This window comes from Chanodichthys erythropterus, chromosome 2 (genome assembly GCF_024489055.1).
Source record: "Chanodichthys erythropterus isolate Z2021 chromosome 2, ASM2448905v1, whole genome shotgun sequence".
In the NCBI taxonomy this organism is placed as follows: Eukaryota; Metazoa; Chordata; class Actinopteri; order Cypriniformes; family Xenocyprididae; genus Chanodichthys; species Chanodichthys erythropterus.
In genome coordinates, this window is record NC_090222.1 from 18183456 (window position 1) to 18209327 (window position 25872).

A 25872-nucleotide genomic window follows, 5' to 3' on the forward strand; every position below is an offset into this window, starting at 1 on the left:
TAGAGAAGCCTTTTGTCAGGTTTTATGAAGTTTTTTTTATTTTGCATGTTAAGAAATTCAGTTTCTCTTTTTGTTGCCTCAGGGCAAGGTTGTGCGATAAGGGGTACTTTTTGAGGAGGTTTTGGACAATACCTCACATTGGCAACAATGTATTATAAGAAAGGACGATGCAGGGTTCCTGTTTGTGCAGGAACACCCAAAGTGATGTGCAAAAATTGTAACATACACCACTATGTCACAGCAGAGAAGAAGTGCTTTGAAAAGTTTTGTACGGAGTGAAATCTTGTTACATGAAGTACATTATATGGCATGACACACTACATGATACAGACATATGCATGTATCAATATATCAATGTCTTTCAAGTGTTTTTCCCTTTTTACTAAATGATTTCTTGAATTAAAAAAAAAAAAAATGTATCAATAACATTTTCCCAGATTAACCAAAAAATGATGTGCCATCAACGTATGTGCAGTAGAGGGTTAAAATTGTACCTTTAGGTGTACAACAGCTTGTCATTGAAGCAGTACACTTAAAAGGACATTTTTGTACCTTTTTTTTAATCCAAAAAGGTATTTTTGTATTATATTATATCATTATTTAATTATTAATATTTATTATTTTTGTAACTCGGAAAGGTACATTGCTAATTTGTACCTTTTTTGGAGTAAATAGGGTACAATAATGTCCTTTTAAGGTTACTGCCCCAGCGACAAGCTGTTATACCCCTAAAGGTACAATTTTAAACTATTTTTTCTAAGTGTAATTTAAGGCATTCTCTTTTAGAGCAGCCTTAAGGATGTGAATGCCACAAAACTTCGAACAGGAAACAACACAAACAGTTGTGCAACAGGATAAGTGCAGCGGGGTGTTTAATGGCCGTTATTGCAATGTTGTATCACACGATGGCCGTTTGGTTTGACAAACACTAGAGGGCAGTATAGTGGCGCTGCTTTATCATCTTTATCAGGACACTTTATTATATTAACAATAATCAGGACTTTAGTTTATTCCTATGTCATTTGTTGTTTTAAAATCCAAACCCAATCTCGTGACTAACAATGTTTCCGTTATTATAAATGGACTTCTGAACTAAGTAAACAATCTCATCCCTTATTTCGCGTCATTTAGGTGCTTTGCTATGAACTGCAATGGCACAAGTATTGCACAAGGCGTTTGCGAAAGCTGCGAGTGAAGGTCGAGCGCGGGGTTCACTGTGAATGGAGTGAGAGGTCGCGGACCCGCGGTAGGAGGAGTAGCAGGACGGAGTTAAGGAGTGCGCGAGCGTTCACGAGCGCCACACACTCACGGAAACCCAACCGCAGCTACTTCCGCCCACACTAAAGATGGCGGCTCCCTTCTTGGAGAAAATAGCCGAATATTTCGGTTCACCCGAACCGGCTATTCGATTGATTTTGTCTGTCTTATTAGGTAAGTGAACGGCGCACAAGCGAGATCTTTTAGGCTCTGCTGAGAGCTGGAGATGGGCGTCGTTAGGAGTCCTTAGAAACGTGGACAGTTATGTAGTTGTAGTTGTATTAGAAGTGTGCTCAAGTCACACGTCAAGCCCAACCTGTTCCCAGCAGCACTAACGTTACAGACACGGAACCAACACTAACTCTCTCCATTCACACCGACTCTAGCCAAAATCAAATGTCGACGAGGGTGACCTACATGCCAGGAGGAATTTCATGGTTAACTGAACACAACTGCAAGGATTGTCATGAGTGCAACTAGTTTAACTCGTTAGACCTTCATCTGACAGCTGTCTTTTCATTTTGCTGTTGTGTTTTAGTTCTTTGACGTACAGTTAGTTGTACGGATTCAATGCAAATGAAGTTGGGTTTGAAGGTCTCAGGTTACATGTTGATAAGAATAGGGGTGTGAGAGCAGATAGCAGGGTCCTCTGTACTTTGGCCAGGTGCATTGCAGTGGACTGCTTAACCACTTCAGCCTGATGAATGATATTTGGGGCATCTGACTGAGCTGGGGATATTTGCATATTTCAGTGGAATGACTATTGCAGTGTTTCTTTGTGGTTCATGATGTGTTTGTAATATATTTAGTGTTACTAGTCCCTCAACAAAGTTTTTATCATATAGATCCTCAGAACGGTGCCTGCTAAACTTCCACAGCTTTATGATTTTAACCTGTGCATGATACATATTTTGATGAAACTGTTTTCATTGTAATGCTGTATTCAATGAAGGTGGTGTGAGGAAAAATATTAAAACATTTGAGCTTTTTTACTATGGATGCACAAAATATTCCAGCTATTTTTACATTTAAATCACCTTCAACTGATGCTCAATTAAAGCAGTTGTTATTGTTGAACAAAACTAAAAATATTAGTCAAAAATTAGACTTTGCATCTATTAAAATAGGTTTAAGCTGAAGTTCTATAATAACTAAACCTAAAACTGAAATAAACCTAAAAAACAAATAATAAAAAAGATAAAAGCACTTATTAAAATTACTAAAAATTAAACAAATTAAAATGAAACCCAAGTATGTAAAAATAAATGCTAATTCAGAATGTTAATAAATATTATAAAAGTATATAAAAACTCATCTTTAAGAGTACTAAGCATGTTAGAAGTGAAATTAGTGAATTTTCATACTGTACATTATAGTGTTGCGATTCCTGAAATCACTTGCAGTATTAAACTTTTATTTCTAGTGTTTGTTTCTTCTTCTTTTTTTTTGGAGACTAAATAGTATAGTATTTTAATATCGGCCATATTGGTCAGTTATTGGCCATAGCATGAAAATATTCATCAGCTTATTGATTTTATGATTATATTATTATTATAATATATATTTTAATATTAGAAATTAATATTTAATATTGGTGCACCCTTAATTTATTTACTTCAGAGCTCTCTTGTCTCGATGTAGGCATCCATAGAGAATCTCCAATCCATCTAGAAATCCAATTTTCTATATTCATGCTTGATTTTAAACTAACCACACCCTCAAAACAGATCTTACACATTCCTATCCGTCTTAACGCTCCGTCAAAGCTTTCTCTAGTGTGTCACGCCCTCACAAATAAAATTTAGCTTGTCAAATTTGTTATGTGCCATGACACACATTAATGCAGGAAGTATTTATCTACAGTTGCCTCACATTATATACCTAATCTTTTTCTCTCTCTTTTCCCCTGTAGGTTATCCCTTTGCACTGGTGTACCGGTGGTTTTTCTTTCATCAGTCTGCGACAGTTGTTCATCTCTTCCACACATTCTCCGGCCTGGCACTGGCCACGTTTAATTTTGGTGAGATAGAGAATGAAGTAGGGAAGGAGTGAGAAGCTGAAAGATCTGATAACTAGTGTCTTTACAACTGTAACATGTTTAAGTGAGACCTTCTAGCTTTTTTTTAGCAGCACACTACTGGTCACGATTAAATGAATGTCAGTCTTATGATCTACTGCAGGGCTTGTCAACTAATAGCGGTTCACGGTCGGCGACTGTCGGTCCACCATATTTAGACTGGAGCATTTTTCTGCCTATAGTTCAGTTCTCCTAGTTTCCTGCAATCTTGAACTTGCTCTGTTCACACAGATTTTATCACGTCTTATCTAATTACACAGTTGAGTCTAACTATATGGACATACAACGTACATCAAAGTGGGTTCAAACATTGTTTTCTCGCTCTCAGTTTAAAAAGGAAGGATAAAGAAGAATACATGTTTTTATTAAGTTTTAAAAGTATTATTAATGTAATATCACAGTTTTGTTTTTGACTTCTTTTTCTTTCTTTCTTTCTTTTTTTTTTTGCTTATGTGGTTGTTTTTTGTCAAAGATAAGGACTTTTAGCTTATCTTTTTTAAAGTTGTTTTTCAGTTTCCTAATTTCAGAACAGTTGCTCTAAAAATATTACAGTACCGTTTAAAAGTTTGGGGTTGGTATAAATAAATAAATAAATATATATAAATATATATATATAATATCATTATATGGATGTTTTTGAAAGAAGCCTCTTCAGCTCGGGAAGGCTGCATTTATTTGAGCTCAAATACAGTAAAAACAGTAATATTGTGAAATATTTTTACAAATTAAAATAATTATTTTCTATTTTAATATATGTTAAAATGTAATTTATTCCTGTGACAGTAAAGCTGAATTTTCAGCATCATTACTTCAGTCTTCAGTGTCACATGATCCTTCAGAAATCATTTAAATATGCTGATTTGCTGCTCAAGAAACATTTATTATTATTATTATCAATGTTTAAAACAGTTGTGCTGGTTAGTATTTTTGTGGAAATCATGATACCTTTTTCTTTCAGGATCCTTTGCTGAATACAATGCTCAAAAGAAATAGAAACCTTTTGTAACAATGTAAAAGTCTTTACTGTCACTTTTGATCAAATTAATACGTCCTTGATGAACAAAAGTTTTAATTTTCCTTAAAAAAAAAAAGACTGATCCCAGATTTTCGAATGGTAGTGTATATTTCTCATTCTTATAAAGTTAAGAAATACAGCGTTAAGTGTTTTTAGTTGTATTTTTAATGATAACATGTTTGACGTCCAGCTTAATTATTTATTTTTGGCCCCTGTCGTTTCCTCTTGAGGCTATTATAGTTATTGAACATTTAGTGTCCTTGAGAATAATGGAGGGAAAATGAAGGCTATCCTGACTAACTGCTCTACAGTTTGTGGTAATGATTTCCTGGTGACTGTGGCTTTGACATAAAGAAGATTGTGACAGAGAGACATGAGGTTTTGTCACCATGGCAATAACCCCCGGTGGTGAGAGTGTAGCTAATGAGAATATGAGTGGCAGGTTGAAAAGCAAGCTAATGAAAACAGATAAGTGTTGTGTTGGGAAATGTGAAAATTAACTTGTGCTTGTATTGTGTGTTTTTGATTTCTTTTGTGCCGCGTTTGGATCTAACAGCAGGTCTGTCTCTATTTGTCGTTCTCCGAGATATTTTACTTTTGTTTGTCATTGACTCTGAAATCTGTCTTTCTCTAACTTTTTCCTTTGTCTAACAAGAAAGGACTTTTTTAAAGGGATTTTCTTGTTCTCATCATCATTTACTCAACCTCATGTTGTTCCAAACCCACTTGACTTTTCTCCCATAGATCACAAAAGAAGAATTTTTGAAGAATATCCCAGCCGTTTTTTTCCATATGATGAATATGAATGGGAACAGGGTCTGGCAGGCTCCAAAATGTCAAAAAACTGCACCACAAAAATATAATTAAAGTATCATAAATGTAGTATTTCCATATTTTTCACAATATTTCAGCTCTTATAAAGTAAAATAATATGTTTGTGCATTAAACATGAAAAAGAATTTAGTTGTTTTTCTCTAATTTGTTCATAATGTTGCCTTCAAAAATGGTACATCATACTCCATTGGTTCTCACTTCTCTCATGAGCAAATCTTGTTGATGTCAAATATGGTATATTTGATTTGTCAGAGAATAACTTTAAAATTTTGGTCAGTTCCAAAGCTGATCCACTTTTATAGGTTTACAATACATAGATGACTTTTCTGATACTTTTAATGGTGTTTTTGTTATTTTGGAGCTTGACATACCCAATACTCATTTGTTGTCATTATATAGAAAAGAGAGACCTTCAAAAATATTACTCATTCAGTTACAAAAATTCTCCTTTTGTGCTCCACAGAAGAAAGAAAATCATACGGGTTTGAAATGACACAAGGGTGAGTAAATGATGACACAACTGGCATTTTGGCTGACGTATTGTGTTCAATTTAAAATCTTCATATTGTAGATGAACTGTTATATTATGTCGTGGTCAGGTACTGCAGAAACGCAATAACTCTCGTCTCTCCGTGTCTTACTCTCAGGGTCTCAGGTCTTTCACTCCTTCTTATGTGTAGTCATTCAGTTCTTGATGCTGAGGCTGATGGGAAGGACAGTCACATGTGTTCTGAGTAGCTTTATCTTTCAGATGGTGAGACAACACACATTTACTTTTCTTTATCTTTTTATCAGTTATTGTGCTCTAGATGTGATCTTGTGCATGAACTGTTGTAAGCTTATCAATACCATATTGGAACATGTATGTAAAGGAGTAGTTCACTTTCAAATAAAATTTTCCTGATAATTTACTCACCCCCATGTCATCCAAGATGTTCATGTCTTTCTTTCTTCAGCTGAAAAGACATTAAGGTTTTTGATAAACATTCCAGGATTATTCTGCTTATAATGAACTTCAGTGGCCTCCACTGTTGAAGGTCAAAATTACAGTTTCAGTGCAGATTCAAAGGGCTTTAAAATTATGTCAGACGAGGAATAAGGGTCTTATGTAGAGAAACAATCGGTCATTTTCCATAAAAATGTAAATGTATATGCTTTATATAAACAAATGATCGCCTTGCATGTGCTTTTGCCAAAACCGCACTTTCCTATTCTTCAAAACGCTTACGCTAAATGTCCTACGCCTTACATATTCAACTTAACTGGCACTGCGTTTATTCCGTAAGTAGAATACGGAAGGTGTAGGAAGTACAGCGTATGCTTTTTGAAGAATACGAAAGTGCGGTTTTGGCAAAAGCACATGCAAGGCGATCATTTGTTTATATAAAGCATATACATTTACATTTTTATCGAAAATGACCGATTGTTTCTCTACATAAGACCCTTATTCCTCGTCTGGCATCATTTTAAAGCCCTTTGAATCTGCACTGAAACTGTAATTTTGACCTTCAACCATTTGGTGCCCATTGAAGTCCATTATAAGGAGAAAAATTGAATGTTTTCATCCAAAACCTGAAGAAAGAAGGACATGGACATCTTGGATGACATGGGGGTGGGTAAATTATCAGGAATTTTATTTGAAAAAGAACTAACCCTTTTAATCCTCATTTTAATACTTGGGGAAAAAAGTACCAGATTTATACTTCATGACTTGTTTTACTCTTATGAACTTATGATGACATGCTTCAGCCATCCTCCATGAACAATGTTTAATATTATGTCAAGGTCACACAGACCCCTGTTAAAAAAAAAAAAAAAACATGATTAAATTCACAATGAGATTTTCTGTCTGGTGTACACATTGCAAGAGATACACTCCTGCCAGTTTTCTGTTTTTATTTCTGTAGTGTTTCCCTACCGTGTTTTTGCTGAGGTCAAATTGACCCAAGCAGAAGCAAATTTACTGGAATGTCTACCAGTCATGTTTCTGAAAACTGCATGTCTGCTGTGGTAAAATAGAGTGAACATTTTTTTTTTATTGATTGATGGCCAGAGGAACCTAAAATGTGAAGGGAAAATAATATAAAGTATAAAGTTAACACATCTTTAGGGTCTTTTTGAACCCAGACATGAAAACATGTCAACAGAACCTCAGGGTGTACACTGTCTCTTTTTGTGTGGCAGACATATCTGTTGACGGGTTATTACTACACAGCTACAGACGAGTATGATATCAAATGGACCATGCCTCACTGTGTCCTGACACTCAAACTCATCGGTATGATGCCTGCTTTTGATTCCCATCTTTTCCTCTGACTTTATATATATCATTAATTTTATGTTGGTGTTAATAAGTGGAAGATGTTAAAACACAGAATTACACACTAAAATCAATCATATTTAATCCTACAAGTGAATTTAAGAATCACATTTTATAATATATAGTATGTTATTTATTTTTTCTACAGTGTTATTTGTAGTTTTTTAAGATTAGTTAAAAAAAATAGAGGAAATTTACGCACAATAAATATCTACTGATAAACTTAATTAAAATGTTTGTGGATAACTGATATTGTAGATAACTGTATTGTACATCCCTATCTTTTATGTACCTTGGTTTGTTATTACCTTGGTACATGTTTTGTACTTTATTTGGTAACAATTTATTTTACAATGGCCTTGTTCCACATATAACATGTAGTTACCGTAGTAATAACTATAAATTATGCATAATTACATGCAACTAACCCTAAATCAAACCCCAATCCTAACCCTAACCCTATAGTAAGTATATGTAGGTAATTATTATTAGTTCTCTCAAACGATTAATCACGATTAATCGCATACAAAATAAAAGTTTGAGTTTGCATAATATATGTGTGAGTACTGTGTTATTAATATGCATATATAAATACACACAAGTTAATGTAATATATTTAAGAGAAATATGTTATTTATGTACAGAATATTTGTATTTATATATAATATAAATTATATAAAAATATAAATAAATACATATACTTGTAATTATTTCTCAAATATATACATGAATGTGTTTGTATTTATATGTACATAATAATTACACACAGCACACCCACATATATTAGGCAAACTTAAACTTTTAGTTTGTATACGATTAATCGCGATTAATCATTTGACAGCCCTAATTATTATTACTCAGTACTTAAATGTATAATTACACTGTAACATGGACACCTTACAATAAAGTATAACCCTTTATTTTTTAAGTGTACTATTGTAATTACCATTGTTATTACTATTTTTTAATATTTTATCACTATTTTGACATTTTTCACTATATAAAAGACGTATTGTCTGCAATATTGTTGTTCTATGTGATCAGCATCACCGTTTTTTTTCTCCGCCAGTAGTGCTCATGTCATGTTACTGATGACGATTCATTCTCTCATTGCAGGTTTAGCGCTTGATTACTATGACGGTGGAAAAGAAGTGAGTGTGACTTTATGAGCTGCTATTAACGTCTACCATTTCTGTCTTCCTTTGCTCAGTTTGTTCACCTGTCATCCTCCTATCATTATCTCACTGCTTTTCCTCTTCCTGCATCACTCTTTGTATTTGTATTCATGATTTGAGCACAAGGAACTGATGGGGAACCACAAAGTATCTTCTTCAGTTGTGTAGCAGACGTTCTGCTAAATGGCCATTATGGATCAGTGTAATGATGCCAGGCAGTGAAAATCCCTGAGATGTAATTGTGTAATCTTTTAGTTCTATGCTGCAGTGATTTCATATGTGGCTCATATTAAACACCTCTGTCTAAATATTAATAGTAGCCATGGCTTGACACAGTTGGCATCATGTGATTGTGTGTAAGAGGTTATATCTGTTGATCTCACCCTTTGTGTTGATAAATGTTGCCACCCTAGAAAGGCAGTTCTTGTTCATCTTGAAGCAATGTTTTATTGAGGCTATAAAGATTACCATATGACCGAAAATAGACCCTGGTTACACCTGGTATTAACATGTGTCTCAGATGATTCTGTCGCTGTTTACACCTGGTATCACGCGTCTCCTTTGACCAGCTGTGACGACACTTAAAGGTGCCCTAGAATTAAAAATTGAATTTACCTCGGCATAGTTGAATAACAAGAGTTCAGTACATGGAAATGACATACAGTGAGTCTCAAACTCCATTGTTTCCACCTTCTTATATAAATCTCATTTGTTTAAATGACCTCCGAAGAACAGGCGAATCTCAACATAACACTGACTGTTACGTAACAGTCGGATCATTAATATGTACGCCCCAATATTTGCATATGCCAGACCATGTTCAAGGCATTACACAAGGGCAGGATGTCTGGATGTGCACAGCTGAATCATCAGACTAGGTAAGCAAGCAAGAAATATAGCGAAAAATGGCAGATGGAGCAATAATAACTGATATGATCCATGATTACTTGATATTTTTAATGATATTTGTAAATTGTCTTTCTAAATGTTTCGTTAGCATGTTGCTAATGTACTGTTAAATGTGGTTAAAGTTACCATCGTTTCTTACTCCGTTTCACGGAGACGAGAGCTGTCGTTATTTTCATTATTAAATATAATGAAAACTTGCAGTCTGTATAATTCATAAACACAACTTCATTCTTTATAAATCTCTCCAACAGTGTAGCATTAGCCGTTAGCCACGGAGCACTATCAAACTCATTCAGAATCAAATGTAAACATCCAAATAAATACCATACTTATGCGATTAGACATGCTGCATGACGAACACTTTGTAAAGATAAATTTTGAGTGTTATATTAGCTGTGTGAACTTTGTATATGCTGTTTAAGGCAAGCTCGAGCTCCGTGGGCAGGGTGCGTGAGCATTTAAAGGGGCCGCAGCATGAATATGCTCATTTTTAATGATGCCCCAAAAGTTAAAAAAATTAATAAAAAAAAAATCTATGGGGTATTTTGAGCTGAAACTTCACAGACGCATTCAGGGGACACCTTAGACTTATATTACATCTTGTAAAAAAACGTTCGATGGCACCTTTAATGCATGTTGATAAAGTGCAAAAAAACGAGCAAAAATACTGCACTGTTTCTTTCAAATACTGCATCTTTGTAATTTAAATCCAGTCATAAATGTGGTGTTTCACTCTCATAATGTGAAAAAGAAAATCACTTAATATCTTTGATCCTGTATTAAGTACTGACCTCTTGTGACCAAATCACTTGATCTGGATCTTGGTACCAGGTGTAAAAGGGCTCATACACGTTTCTTTGCTCACTGCCATGACTAAAGTGCATTCAAGACAAGAGAACTGTTGGAATTACAGTACACTACTGTTCAAAAGTTTGGGTCGGTAAGATTTTTTAATTTTTTTTTTAAAGATAATATAGAAAACTGTTATTTTAAATGATAATAATACTTAACAGTATTACTGTTTTACTGTATTTTTGATCAAATGAATGCACTCTTAGTTAGTATTAGAGACTTCTTTCATTCAAAAAATCTTACCGACCCCAAACTTTTATAGTGTATATATGTCATCTATGACATCTATGTCGATAAGTTTTGTAATTTATTTTCTACAGCCAGGTCCAATTTCCCAGTCCCTCTCTTTTAATTAATTTACTCATTTTCTTTTATGTAGCAATCTCAGATTACCGCAGAGCAGAAGAAGTCTGCCCTCAGCTGTACACCGTCTCTGTTGGAGGTCTTTGGATTTTCATACTTCTATGGAGGCTTTCTGGTAGGGCCTCAATTCACACTGCGAAACTACCAGTTGCTGGTGTCTCGAGAGATGTCCGATGTCCCCGGACAACCACCTAATAGGTAAGTGCACAAAATTTCACAAGTTCAACAATACTAGCTTAGCCAAAGTCTGTTAAACCAATCATTTTACTTTCTATGAACAGTTATTCATCCAAAGTGTTTTGCAAGAATCTTTTGTCCATTACAAGGACATTGACTTCTTTTACTTGCTCAAGGACACCGTGATAATGAACAAGTCTTAGTAACTCACTCTTGTGACATGCCTAATCTCTGTGTTTGTCGTAAATCATTAAGCTGTAGGCATTCATATAGGCACTGCGTGCTGTAATGATATTGGATTGCTGTACAACAGGCCCTAGAGTTAGAAAATTGAACACTTTTCTGGTAAAAATAAGATATAATTCCATTTTGACAAGAAATCAGTTTTCTTACTGTTAAAAATGAACATTCTGTGTTTTTTTGTTTGTATATGAATTACAATACATTATATCATGAGGAAGATAAATGATTACCAATGCATGAAAAGTCAATCAGAATGCAGAAAGATTTTGACACGCTTTTCCACACATAATTTTTTTGATTATATCCCTGTATGTGAGCAGAGACCAATCATATGGAACAGCAAAACCACTCTCAATAACATTATATTGAAAAATATCACTGTCTTCTTTACTCCCATTGTCACATTGTATCTCTGCTCATTTGCATAAAGTTAAGGTTTTCTCAACATTATCAAATTGCTGTGCTCACATATTATGACCCCAATTGTCGCTTTAGCTGGAAATTGAAATGAGTGATATGTATTTTAGGCAGCACAACTTAACTACTACTGATCCCTTATAGTTCTTATTATAGTCCTCTGTTAATTAACTGTTTAATCTAGGGCTGTCAAACGATTAATCGTGATTACTCGCATACAAAAGAAAAGTTTGAGTTTGCCTAATATATGTGAGTGTACTGTGTGTAATTATTATGTATATATAAATACAAACACATTCATGTATATATTTGAGAAATTATTACAAGTATATGTATTTATTTATATTTTTATATAATTTATATTATATAAATAAAAACATATTTCTCTTAAATATATACATTAATTTGTGTGTATTTATATATACATAATAATTACACACAGTACACTCACATATATTAGGCAAACTCAAACTTTTATTTTGTATACGATTAATCGCGATTAATCATTTGACAGCCCTAATTTAATCTAACAAATGTTTCTTCCTCATGCAGTGTGGTTCCAGCAATGAAGCGATTCGGTTTAGGTCTGATCACCCTATCAATCTTTGCGATAGGCGGGCCGCTCTACCCAGCTAGCTACTACTTAACAGATGAGTTTGAGGTAAGTGAATCAATGTTAAGTGGTTTGTGACTGAACATACACAGTCACAAATGAATGTTTACTAATGAAGTTCAGTTGTACCTGTATTTCGTGAGCTGCCACTTGTTTTTGTTCTGTGATTTTTTTTTTTTTTTTTTTTTTTTTCTCCTCAATGTGGTACTGATGCCACCGAAAGCTCACAGTCTGAATGAGAGCATTCTTCTGTCAGGTCTAGCCTTGGCAGCTATTTATATATAATTTGGAAATGAAAAATGGTTGCTGCAAGCCAAATAACTGCATTTTGACTGCTGCAGAGGAGCAAGTTAAAATGAGTTCACACAAACAGTGAAAAATATCGAAAATTATTCATCATTAGGGGTGTTCATGTATAACAAAGACTCAGTTGTATTAATTTAATCAGTTTTGCTTATCAAGTTTCAATTAATACATTTCAGCACAAACTAATTGAGCAATCATTCAAGCAGTGAGCCAAAGCTGTAACTCTCACTGCATGTTATGTGTCTAGAACGTGTGGCTTACGTACTCTTGCCTTGTAAAAAATAAAGCAGTCGTGATGTTATCAGGCGTGGGAACATTTTACAAACAATGATTATATTTACTTCAAACATTATGTGTTAAAGGGATAGTTCACCCAAAAATGAAAATGCTGTCATCATTTACTCACCCTCAGATTGTTCTAAACATGTACTGTATGAATTTCTTTCTTCTGTTGAACACAAAAGAAGATATTTTGAAGAATGTTGATAACCAAACAGTTGATGCACCCCATTGACTTCCAGAGTATGAAAAATTAACAATGACACTAAATACCTCATTCTCTAACGGTCATGCTGTGGTTTACCTGCACAACTCTCACTATCTGGCCACTGTTACACACGCAATGCGAGTGGATGTCTGTTTATCACAGCTGACGTGCAACAAAATGCTTCACAAAATAAAGAGCAGATGATAAATGAATGACAAGGAAGCACAAAAAATGAAAGTACAGTACACAAGAGTAAATACAATCAAGAGTTTGTTGTTAGTCGCCAACAACACAGCAGCTCCAGACAATTATGACACCCAAACCCAGTTTTACTCACATGAGAAGGAATCAAATCAGCCTCTGCATCTGTTTTCAGGCCTTCCCACTTCAAATCTCCCTCTTGCTTGTTCTGTCTCCTCAACCTTTATACGCCCCCTAATGCTGATTGGTTACATGTTTGTTGTTGATGTCGGCCGACTAACTTCCAAACAGTGTTTTTGAAAAACTACTTACCGCACCTCTGAAGTGTCTTGGAACGCGCAGCATTATTCAATGTGTTGACGTAATTTCAACTAAAATAGGAAGACAGGGTGATATATCGAACTGCCCCGCTCCTTTTTTAAAATAGCCAATAGCGTTTCGTTTTTATCACAACTCGGCCAGAGCTGCTAAACTCAGTAAAACCTGTTTCCTTTTAATATCTAACCATTTCTCCTCCTAATCTCCTCTATATCACTTTAATATACAGCATTCTGTGCAGAATTGAAATGGGTCCGATACCTTTCATGGTCTCAGCCGGCTCGCGGATATGACCCTCTCTGTCCCTGGGCCAGAGCAGACTGTGCTCATGTTGAGGTGGTTCACGTTATACTAATGTGAAAACGGACTTCATTCGCGTCATGTTTACAGTGTCTGAATCGTTCCATATTCTCTATATAGTGCACTATGTGCCATTCACCATGTAGAAACTAGTAAATGTGTGAGCAAATGACCGATTTCAGCCACAGCTTCAGTGTCTGTTGATAGTTTAGGATTTGATTGGACAGAAGATTTGATGAGAAGCTGAAGTGCGATGTGATGTCATGCAAATCCATTTTTGCGGAAGTGAGAGACTGTAAGTTTTGAATACTCCTAAATATGATATTTTTCATTGTTTTGGAACACACCAGCTTATTCATAACCTTAAGGCTAACATATTCATTCTAAAAGCTAAAAAACTTACATTTTGATTTCAGGGGACTTATGATGACAGATTTTTTTTTTTTCTGGGTGAATCATCCCTTTAAAGAACAACATGACAACAAGCATCATAATCATGTTGTTATACACACTATACTCTCATTGTGTGATGTAATTTGGCATATTTTACAAACTATACAATAAAATTTTATTAAACAAAGAGTCATATCCATATTTTCTATTAATATTATCGTTATGATTAGTAATATAGTAGGTTCTAGTAACATAGTGAATCCAAATGAGTTTAAACCTAAAACAAAACATTTATTGATTCAACATTGCTAAAATAGTCATATAAATGTCTGTTTATTTTAGACAAGATAAATATCTTCCAAAATATGTAAATAATTTATTTTGGTTTTAGTACAATGACAATATAATTACATATTTTTTAAATTATGTTTTCAAATGTTGAATTAATACATTGCCTTTATACAGTAATATCACATAGTACTTTATACAAAATATGGTTTTAGGAAGGGAGACCCTTGCAAGGGGATCATCATATATAATTGTTAATTTAATCAGTTGTTGATTCGAATGACAAACACCTATGAAAAATCTTGACATCCCTATTCATTGTTATCATTTGAATCTCTTTCTGCAGAAAGACTTAATTATTTGATTACTGTACAGGACATAAAAAAACATACTATTTGTTTAAAATGATTTTATAAGGCTAAAAGAATAAGATAAGATGCATCAAAAGTGATTAATTTCTTCTTATCTGTGATTCAGGCACATCCATTCTGGTACAAATGTGTGTACATCCTAGTGTGGGTGAAAATAAACCTGTACAAGTACATCAGCTGCTGGCTAATCACGGTGAGTAAACCGCACAACCACAATCCCAAGTTAAGAGCACACTTGTGGTAATTGAGAGTCATTACATTTCATGCTGTGCGCCCTGTCAATGTATCTTAATTATCTTCTTAGTGAAGTTTTAGGTGTGTAACAAGTCAATTACAAACAAGACGTGGCTTTCTTTTTCTAGCTGAGAATGTGAAACCGAACCCCCATAGGGTTCGCCAAACTAGAAGTACAAGCCACACCTGATCAGGTTGAGAGGATGCTAAACAGGTTTTCAGGCTTAAAACTGTTTGTAGATTGTGTATTTGTAGGTGTGCTTGCATTGTTTATTTGACATTCAGTGGCCCAATTTTTAGTTTTTATTAATTTATATATTTATTTAAGACTTAGATCATACTTTAAATGACTGAATGCCATTGCATTGGATAAAAAAACAAGATAAAACTAAAATAAAGTCTTACACCGAACGCGACCATTGTCGCTCACATCACAACGGCTAAAAGCTGTCTACACTGGAGGCGATAAAGCGCATGCTACTAAGCATTTAACCTTAGTGTCAGTACGTCATAAATAGAACGAAGCATCAGTTCACAGATTTGTCGCTCACTTCACACTGCATACACTATAGATAAAATCACTGATTATAATGGGTTCTATTGTCTTTTTTTCATGCTGCTCACATCCGGTGTAGTTCTAAACAGCATATCTGTTGTTTTATGATTTATAACCAAACAACATCATATACAATTCCACTTGGGAATGGTATTTTGTATCAAATGCAGTGACATTCATACAGTTTTTAAAATGTGACTTAAGTGTCCAAATACTTTTTGGGGCTGCTGTAGCTTTAAAAGTGTTCTGTAATCATCCCTAAATATACATCTATATATCTATATTTTTAGGAAGGTGTGTGTGTACTCTCCGGGTTGGGCTATAATGGGAAGAACGAAAAAGGGGAGCCCCAATGGGATGCCTGTGCCAATGTGAGGGTGTGGCTATTTGAGACCACGCCCCTCTTCACAGGCACCATCAGTTCCTTCAACATCAACACAAATGCTTGGGTGGCCAGGTATGCTCTCTTTTATGTATTTGACATTTATTGATATCAGTGGTGTTTAAAATGTAATTGTTTTTCTTTTAAATGTATGCATCAATTCACTTTCTCTTCATTTTTCTTCTACAATACAGGCATGTGTTTAAGAGGTTGAAGTTTATGGGTAACAAGCTGCTGTCGCAAATGTTCACATTGTTATTCCTGGCTGTCTGGCACGGCTTGCATTCAGGATACCTCATCTGCTTTTCCATGGAGTTCGTCATTGTCAATGTAGAGAAGCAGGTAACCATGGCAACATTACTATACCAGACATGAGGTGTGAATTGTTTAGAATCAAGATGTCTAAAGTCTTTGAGTCACTTACTTTCATTGTATAAAAACTTAATGGTTTTTATACTGTACAAACTGTATATTCTATCCCCCTACATCACCCCTACTCCTAAACCTATCCATCACAGAAAACATTCTGCTTTTTTACATTTTTAAAAAGCCTTTAAAGGTGCCATCGAATTGAAAATTGAATTTACCTTGGACTAGTTGAATAACAAGAGTTCAGTACATGGAAATGACATACAGTGAGTCTCAAACTCCATTGTTTCCTCCTCCTTATATAAATCTCATTTGTTTAAAAGACCTCCGAAGAACAGGCGAATTTCAACATAACACCGACTGTTACGTAACAGTTGGGATCATTAATATGTACGCCCCCAATATTTGCATATGCCAGCCCATGTTCAAGGCATTACACAAGGGCAGCCAGTATTAACGTCTGGATCTGTGCACAGCTGAATCATCAGATTAGGTAAGCAAGCAAGAACAATAGTGAAAAATGGCAGATGGAGCAATAATAACTGACATGATCCATGATTACATGATATTTTTAGTGATATTTGTAAATTGTCTTTCTAAATGTTTCGTTAGCATGTTGCTAATGTACTGTTAAATGTGGTTAAAGTTACCATCATTTCTTACTGTATTCACGGAGACAAGAGCCGCCGCTATTTTCATTTTTAAACACTTGCAGTCTGTATAATTCATAAACACAACTTCATTCTTTATAAATATCTCCAACAGTGTAGCATTAGCCGTTAGCCACGGAGGACAGCCTCAAATTCACTCAGAATAAAACTTTAACATCCAAATAAATACCATACTTACGCGATTAGACATGCTGCATGACGAACACTTTGTAAAGAACCATTTTGAGGGTTATATTAGCTGTGTGAACTTTGTTTATGCTGTTCAAGGCAAGCGTGAGCTCCGTGGGCAGAGAGCATGAGAATTAAAGGGGCCGCAGCCTGAATCGCCGCATTTATAATGATGCCCCAAAATAGGCAGTTAAAAAAATGAATTAAAAAAAATCTATGTTGAGCTGAAACTTCACAGACACATTCAGGGGACACCTTAGACTTTATATTACATCTTGTAAAAAAATGTTCAATGGCACCTTTAATTACTTTATTATTATACCAGTTTTACAAATGAGGATGTCCCTAAAGGGAGTTTTCTCAGGTTTTGGTCACTTCTGGGTACAAATTTGTCTCCAAAATATAGTTAAGTAGGTATACACACACACATACATGTTTGTTTTTGTGAATTGTGGGGACTTTCCATAGGCCGCAATGCATTTTATACTGTACAAACCATACTTTCTATCCCCCTACCCTACCCCTAACCCTAAACTTAACCATCACAGAAAACTGTGCACACCTTTATTTTCTCACAAAAACATAATTTAGTATTTTTATTAATTAATTTACATTGTGGGGACCGGTGGCTGGTCCCCACGATGTAGGTGAACTCAGGTTTATATTACATCGTGGGGACATTTGGTCCCCACAATGTAATATAAACAAAAGCACACACACACACACACACACACTGTTCAAGAGTATTTTATGCTCTTCATGCTTTTGTCTTATGCTCACTCAAGCTCACTCTTTATTTGATCAACAGGATTTGAGTATCAGTTATATTGTGAAATATTATTACAATTTAATATATTTTAAAATGTAATTTATTTCTGTTATGGCAAAGCTGAATTTTCAGCATCATTTCTCCAGTCTTCAGTGTCACTGAATTAAGTCACATCTGATTGACAGATAAACCACATGCTGTTACTTCAGTGATGTTGTTAATGTTGTGGTTATTTCAGTATACAGTTTTCTTTGTGCGCTCTGTGCAAAAGCGTACAGTTAAAGTAAACTTCATCATTCAGCTGAACTGTATACATGCATTTTAGACACGTCTTGTTCCATCCATGCGATAAATGCATGTGCTTGAATGAGCGTTGTTTTGTTTTTAGCGTATTTACTACTGGCCTATGACCCTTTTCAGGGGTACCCAAAATTACAATTTAAAATCAATCAGAGCTATAGAAATGTATCTTCATATTACAAACAAAGCATCATATAATGAGAAAGCTGCTTTCTACAACCTTTTTATATGCTGTGGTCATGGCGAAATTTAATCTTTTGTTTAAAAAAAAAAACACAAGAATTGAAAACAACAGTGAGGAATCGATTCTTGGAATAGACTCTATCGATACTAGAACCACAAATTTCATAATCAAACAGCCCTAGTAGCAGCTGCAGCTGTTTTGAGTAGCTTTCTTGTGCACCACAATCTCACAGGTTGTAGACAGCTGAGAGTATGTGAGGAAGCATCTCACCTTTGTAGTCCTACTTTAAAAATGACAAATAGTCCTCATGCCAGAAAATGTGAGACATCAGTAGACATTAAATGAAAGTCAATGGAATATTTACAAATGACATTTCCTGTCTGAGCCAAACATATATTTTGATGAATGCTGATGGTACAGTTTGATCATTAACTTTCTCAGGAGAAAAAGAAAACAAGACGAAATGTAATATTATTCAGTGAAATATGGCTCTAGGCAAGAATGAAACTTTGCATGTTTACTTGCGGTATGCGTCCACCGGTGCAGAGTGAGTAGAGCGAAGTGCTTTCGCTTAGTTTTTTATGAGACCTGAGCGACAGACTCATACAATAAAATTGACATGGAGGCAATGCAAGCAATATTTTTTACAGCATTTATTAATCTAGGTAAATGTTTATTCTTAATGTATTAAGTAATGTTCATTTATAAAACTTAAAATGATAAAAAAAAATGTATTAGACTAGCATTTTGGGGAGAATATTGAGCGTTTCTTACGCGTATGTGGACACATGCCAGTAGACAAAGGATAAATGTAATATAACTGTTCTGTAAATATTTTTGCAGGCTCAGGCACTGGTGCGGGACAGTCCTTTGCTGACATCCATCGCTCAAAGTCATCTGTATCCACTAGTTTATGTAGTACAGCAGTTAATTCACTGGCTATTTATGGGATACCCTCTGGTGCCATTCTGCCTCTTCACTTACGACAAGTGGCTCAAGGTTTGTACTTGCTCCTCAGGGATTCGTTAATCATTAATCTGATGTTGGACGTCCATGATCCTAACCTCTTTTATCAAAGTATTTGCTATTGTCATTTACATTTTGAATGTATTTGTTTTACAGGTTTACTACTCTATTTATTTCTGTGGTCACATCTTTTTCTTCGCTGCCTTTCTCGTTCTGCCATACCTCCGCAAGGTGTTCGTGCCTCGAAAAAGAGGCAGTGAGAAAAAGGAGGATTAATTAAAAAGGTAAATTTAGCATTTGACTGTTCGAGACTCTCCTGTTTGTGCCACCTGTCTGTTCTCACTGTTTTTGTGGTCTTTTTAGTGTGACTGAATTTTTTTTTGTTTGTTTGTTTTGGAGTGTGACACATCTATTATTTCCTGTGTTTGCGGCAGCAGTGGAAGCTTATGCTACTGCTTCAGATCATGATAGTAGTTGCATGAACACCTTCACAATGTCTGTTTTAAAATATTCTTTGGCCCTTTTTACATGGTATTTACATCTATCGCTTGTGAGCCGATCCGATTCGATCAAAGAAATCATTCTAATATGCTGATTTGCTGCTCAAAAAACATTTCTTATTAGTATCAGTGTTGAAAACAGTTGCGCTGCTTAATATTTTTGTTGACATTGTGAGGATTTTTCAGGATTTATTTATTAATAAAACGGACAGCATTTATTTTTTTTGTATTATAAATGTCTTCAAAGGGTTAGTTCACCCAAAAATGAAAATTATCCCATGATTTACTCACCCTCAAGCCATCCTATGTGTATATGACTTTCTACTTTCAGCCAAACACGGTTGGAGTTATATTAAAAAAATATAGCTGCAAGCAGCAATTACGGGGCCAAGCACAAAAACAGCACAAGAAGCCAGCCAACATGGCTGGAAGCATCAGACCTATTAAAGATAATTTAATTAATTAAAGACCTGTTAAGATAATTTTAGGCAAAAGAACTGAAAAATTATATGTACTGTCAAAATAAAGGATTTACTGGTTCATCACTTTTGACCAATGGGTGGCGCTGTGTCCAAATTGTTGTGGTATGGTCAGAGTGAGATGACAACGACACTTGCAAAGTTTGTAAAAGCATTGTAAAAGCATTGCAGAGATACAGCTTCAAGAGTCGTTTTTGCTTGAACGTTGGTGTGGTTGTGTTGTATTGGGGGGGTTGTAACTGATGGCTTTGAATATTGGGGGGTTACCTCCCCCCATCTCCCCCACAAACTACGCCTCGGAATATGGCGGACAGGGAGTTCAGCCGACTATGACAAATTTGATATGTGTTCTCAGCTTGACCCAAGGAATCTACTGAGACCAGTTTCATTACAATCGGTTAATATAGTCAAAAGTTTCTTAACATTTTTGTAAATTTTGTTAGAACTTTTGACCACATGGTGGCGCTACGCTGAAACTTTTTGAGTATTGTTAAGCCGAATTCAGACTGCACGATTTTAGCCCAGATTTTGGCTCGCCGACAGGTTTTGAGAAATCGCCGACAAATGCCCGAAATCACAGGCAAATCGGTGCTCGTTCACGCGAGCGACAATCACGCAGTGTGAATGAGCAAAGACACGATCTGAGAGAATTGCCGACGAGTCGCCGACACCGTGAGATATTTGGCATGCTAAATATCTGGACCTGTCGGCGATTCAAAATCCTGCAGTGTGAAAAGTGTTCTGACTGAAAACTACATCGGCGATGACCGACAGCCAATGAGAGAGCAAGAGACAGAGCAGCGGGGAGTTTGGGGAGGAATAGACCACAATATCAGCAAGCATGGCTTCATTCACATAAACATTACAATTCTATCAAACAGAAACAAAGCACAAACATTTGCTTGACCATCCGCAACAGCAGCACATTGAAAAGTTATTTATTTACCTCCAACTCTCGTTGCAGAACGCACAATCCACAGTCTCCCCAACCATTTCCTCCTCCATATTCTTCTTTTCTTTTTCTTGTTTTCGCTACAAATCTGCGCACCGGCAATTCATATTGCAAGCTTCTTGCGAGCTACCGTTTTTAATAATAATAATAATAACTCCGGTCTTGCGTGATATCGCGTTGTTTCCTTGTCACATCTTGTGTGTGTTTGGTTGTGAAACGTAGTTTGCGTGCCAGACAGAGTTGTCGGCGATTCTTCCTATTGTAAAGTCATGCAGTGTGAAACCTTCTGTCGCCGATCCATTGTGCAGTTTGAGCACAGCAGCGACTGAATGCTGGCCAAGATAGTCATGCAGTGTGAAAAGAACAGTGACCCGACTACTTTGAAAATCGTGCAGTCTGAACTCGGCTTTAGGGCATGGTGCCAAAGACCCATACCGAGTTTCGTAACGATATGCTAATGCATTCGTAAAATACATGGCCAAAATGTCCGATTTGGGAAAATTTGATATCATTCGACTCGGCATGATGCCCCGAATCTAAGGAGACCAAATTATTTTGATAAGATTTTTGGACCAACCCATCAGAAGTTATAAGCAAAAATATCCATTTTTCATATCTTCGCACCAGTAGGTGGCGCTGTGCCAAAACCCTGCATGATGCCTCAGGTCTTGCTTGTGATGACATGTACCAAGTTTGGTCTAAATACAATAAAGCCTTGTGGAAATACAGCCTTACGTCTATTTTTGCAAGCGCTTCGTAAAATTTGTTTGCATGTTTTTCGAAAACGCTTTGAAGAATCGACTTGAATTCCATAACTTTTTGATCTGGTTCAATTTTAGTGAAAATCTGAGTAATGGCCTAGGAGGAGTTTGAAAAAGAGGTTTTTCAGAAAATTCAAAATGGTGGAAAAATTTTCATGACGGAAAATGACCGATTCGGCTTGACCCAATCAGAGGAAAAATAATTTTGTTTCTTGCCCTTACGGTTCAAAAGTTATTAGCATAAACAGAAATGCAAATTTGGACAGCTGGTGGCACTAGAGGGATTGAGTTAGAGACTCCAAATTTGCTATGGAGAAAGGTCAGACTGTCCTCTAACTGTGTGCCAAATTTCACAACTTTCCCGCAAGCAGTTCTATGGGCTGCCATAGACTCCCAGAGTGGAAGATTTGCTTGGCCCCTAAATATTCTGGCTTTTCCAAGCTTTATAATGGGAGTGAATAGTAACTGCGATTTTTGAAGCCCAAAAAAAGCGCATCCATCCATCAAAAAAGTAATTCATACAGCTCCAAGGGGTTAATAGCGGCCTTCTGAAGTGAAGCGATGTGTCTGTCCGTGCGTTCACGAGAGAGTCGAGTTCCAGTGTAAGCTTAGGTGAAAGTATACGCCTCTTGCGGTACAAACAAATAGGGCTGGGCAACAAACTCAAGCTCTTCCGACATTTCTCTTTAAACATTCTCATTTTAGACTTCTAATTCGTGACCAGTGTTTAGTTTTGCTCTATCCTCTGTGCTTCCATGTTCATCAGTACGTCATGCATCAGGTCAAAGTTCATTCTTCTGCCAGAACTAGACCCGTGTACAGAAGCCAGTGATTAAAGTTTATAAAGTTATAAATATTGATATTTTTTCTTACAAAAATGCATTGCTTCACTTAAGAAGGCCCCTGTTAACCCACCGGAGCCATATGGATTACTTTTATGATGGACAAATGGGCTTTTTTGGCCTTTTTAAAATCTTGGTTACTATTCACTCCCATTATAAAGCTTGGAAGAGCCAGAATATAATTTAATATAACCCCGACTGTGTTTGGCTGAACGAAGAAAGTCATATACACCTAGGATTTCATTTTTGGGTTGACTAACCCTTTAATTTTGCTTTTGATCAATTTAATGCATCCTATGTTGAATAAAAGTTTTATTTTTATTTTTGTGACTTTTGAATGGTAGTGTGTCACTTTATCCATGTTACTGCATGATGATAAAGCACAAAATGTCAAAACAAATAAAAAAAAAAAATGTAAACAAAAGCATAAAAAAATCAGCACACCGTTCTTCCAAACCTTGCAAATATTCTTGAATTTTGATCTCACCTCAAGCGTGATATTTTGAGTAGAATTCAATCAAAATAAAAAGTTTGTACATATTTTGTTTAGTTAGGATAACGTTAAGATAAATATATGAAAAAATTATGTACATAATGCACATAATTGGTTCTTTCTTTAATTCCACAAAAAAAAAAAAAAAAAACTCCCGGAAGTGACGAAGAGTTGCGTCTCCTTTTTATTCTGACCCAAATCACTCGAACCCACATCACATCTTAATTACGGCTTCCGAACGCGTACGTAGGATCTTCCCAGGAGGACTTATAAGTAGCATAATCATACTTCATTAGATCATGACTGATGATTCAGTTAGGATCAATGTGACCATAAGCCATTCAATTCCAGTAGGAAAAATATATCATCCTCTCTCTCTCTCTATCTCTGTTTTTCACTGGCACTGCGGCAATGTTTCATTCATCCGTGTCTTCATAAAATGTCTGTTTATTTGTTGCACCGCAGTTTTTCCATTCAAGACTTTTTTCCCTGTTATCCATGTGTTTTGTTTCTGATCAGAGTGAGGCTGGGCTGATAACTGACAGAAACCTTTTGCAATCTTTGACTAAAAGTGAATTAGTTAGAATTAATGACTGTGTGGAAAAAGTAAAATGATCATCCCTTTTTTCCCACTTTGTCTTACACAGGTTTGTTTGCGGCCATCTAAGTTTGACTGAAGTGAACTGTGACTTTTAAAGAGCACCTGAAGAGGACAAATTTTAAGGCCTTTAGTAATATATTACTATTTACATACAGCACTGATGTATGTGTACAAATGTTAGTGCGTTTGAAAGTTTTCTCATTCTTTGGGGATTGTGGTGGACTATAATGAAAAGGGTTAAAAGCTGCAGAAGTACAAACATTTCTGAGGTTCAATATTCGTTAAATAAGATTTACTGATGTTTGGTGGCTGAAAATAATTATACTGTATCTGCTCATACCATTGCACTCATTACTCACAGGAAACAGGAAATGAGATCATTACTAATCAGAACTGGCTTTTGCTCTCGCTGAGGACGTGTGTGCACTTTTAGAGGGAATGTAGAGCATGATTTTGAAAGATGGAAACAAATGAGACCTTTTTTTATTTTCTTTTGCTAGCAACTCCCAACTTGCTTACCTTTAGATTGAAAAGAAAAACACTGAAATGTGAAACAAACATAAGAGTGAGCAGTGGCTGAACACTCACCATCGCCTGGCATTATAAATGAATGTTTTTCATTTTTATAACCATTTTTGTCTTGTGATCAGACAACTTCTGATGGGGGACCTTCTCTTGTTTTTTTTTTAGGAAGGGGTTTTATGATAACTGCTTTTTTTATAGGTTTTTTTTTTCTGAAACCCTTTCATAAAAAGGCTCATCATTCTGTCATCTCATCCTCTCACTCCATTTAACACCGTCAGTCCATCCACCTGACATTTTCTCATTCACTCCATTTTCTCCAGCAAATCTTTTTGTCCAGTGTATGAGCACAAGCAAAACAGAAACCACAGAAACGCATCAACACTACTCACCGGAATCACATATGAGGGTAAATTTGTGTTAATATTATTAAGAGCAGAGTATTATATATATATATATATATATTTAAATTATAAGTATTTAGTGAGCAATGAACTAACTGTGCACATAAAAAAAACTGCTGTTATTCAGAATGAAAAAGTGTGTGTGTGTTTGTGTACAGTCCTTAAAAAATGTCATTGTGTTGCACTGCACAGTGAAGTTATTTTTATACTTAAAAAAATCTAACATTCTCAACATTTCTCATCGTACATCAGGTCTTTTTTTCTTTGCGATCTGCTCTCAGTAATTCCTACGCATATTTGCCTTCATATCCGTTCTGTATGACATGATTGAAGACCCTTGGCACAAATGTACATCACTCTCCAGTGAGGACCGATTTTTAAAACCTGCACCCAGATTCAATCCGAAGAAGCAGAGGCTCACTGTAGCAACGGAATTGTTTTATAATATTTATACATGTGGTTGCAAATTTTAATGATGTAAAAATTGTTTTTGGGAAACAACTACTACTGCCTTACTGCTACCAAATGTACAAAAAAAAAAAAAAGAGACAAAAAAAACAAAACAATTACTTTTAAATGAAAACGTTTTTTGTAATATTCATTAAAAATGCTGGATTTTAACAAAACCTGCTCCGGTGTGTTGTGGTGTTTTTTGAATTGTGGTGTCAGGGTTTTGGGTCTGTCTGTCTGCTGTGGGAGCCGAAATGACGTCATCTTGCAGTCTGGGCCCTTGGGCTGAAGCACAGATTGTGATAGTGGGGAGTTCAAACGCATTCGCAAATGTCCATCATTATGGACTCGAA

The 25872-nt window shown here is 35.6% G+C and overlaps 1 protein-coding gene across 1 annotated transcript; it reads left to right on the top strand.

Moving 5' to 3' along the window:
* Positions 1-1243: 1243 nt before the first annotated feature.
* lpcat3 (lysophosphatidylcholine acyltransferase 3) lies at positions 1244-25648 on the top strand. The gene is made up of 13 exons (XM_067403344.1): positions 1244-1431; positions 3170-3277; positions 5831-5937; positions 7368-7461; positions 8620-8654; positions 10819-11000; positions 12192-12300; positions 15023-15109; positions 15997-16163; positions 16283-16430; positions 19393-19548; positions 19672-19799; positions 24190-25648. The coding sequence occupies exons 1-12, from the start codon at positions 1347-1349 to the stop codon at positions 19789-19791; spliced, it is 1398 nt and encodes a 465-aa protein (XP_067259445.1). The 5' UTR covers positions 1244-1346; the 3' UTR covers positions 19792-19799; positions 24190-25648.
* The last annotated feature ends 224 nt before the right edge of the window (positions 25649-25872 follow it).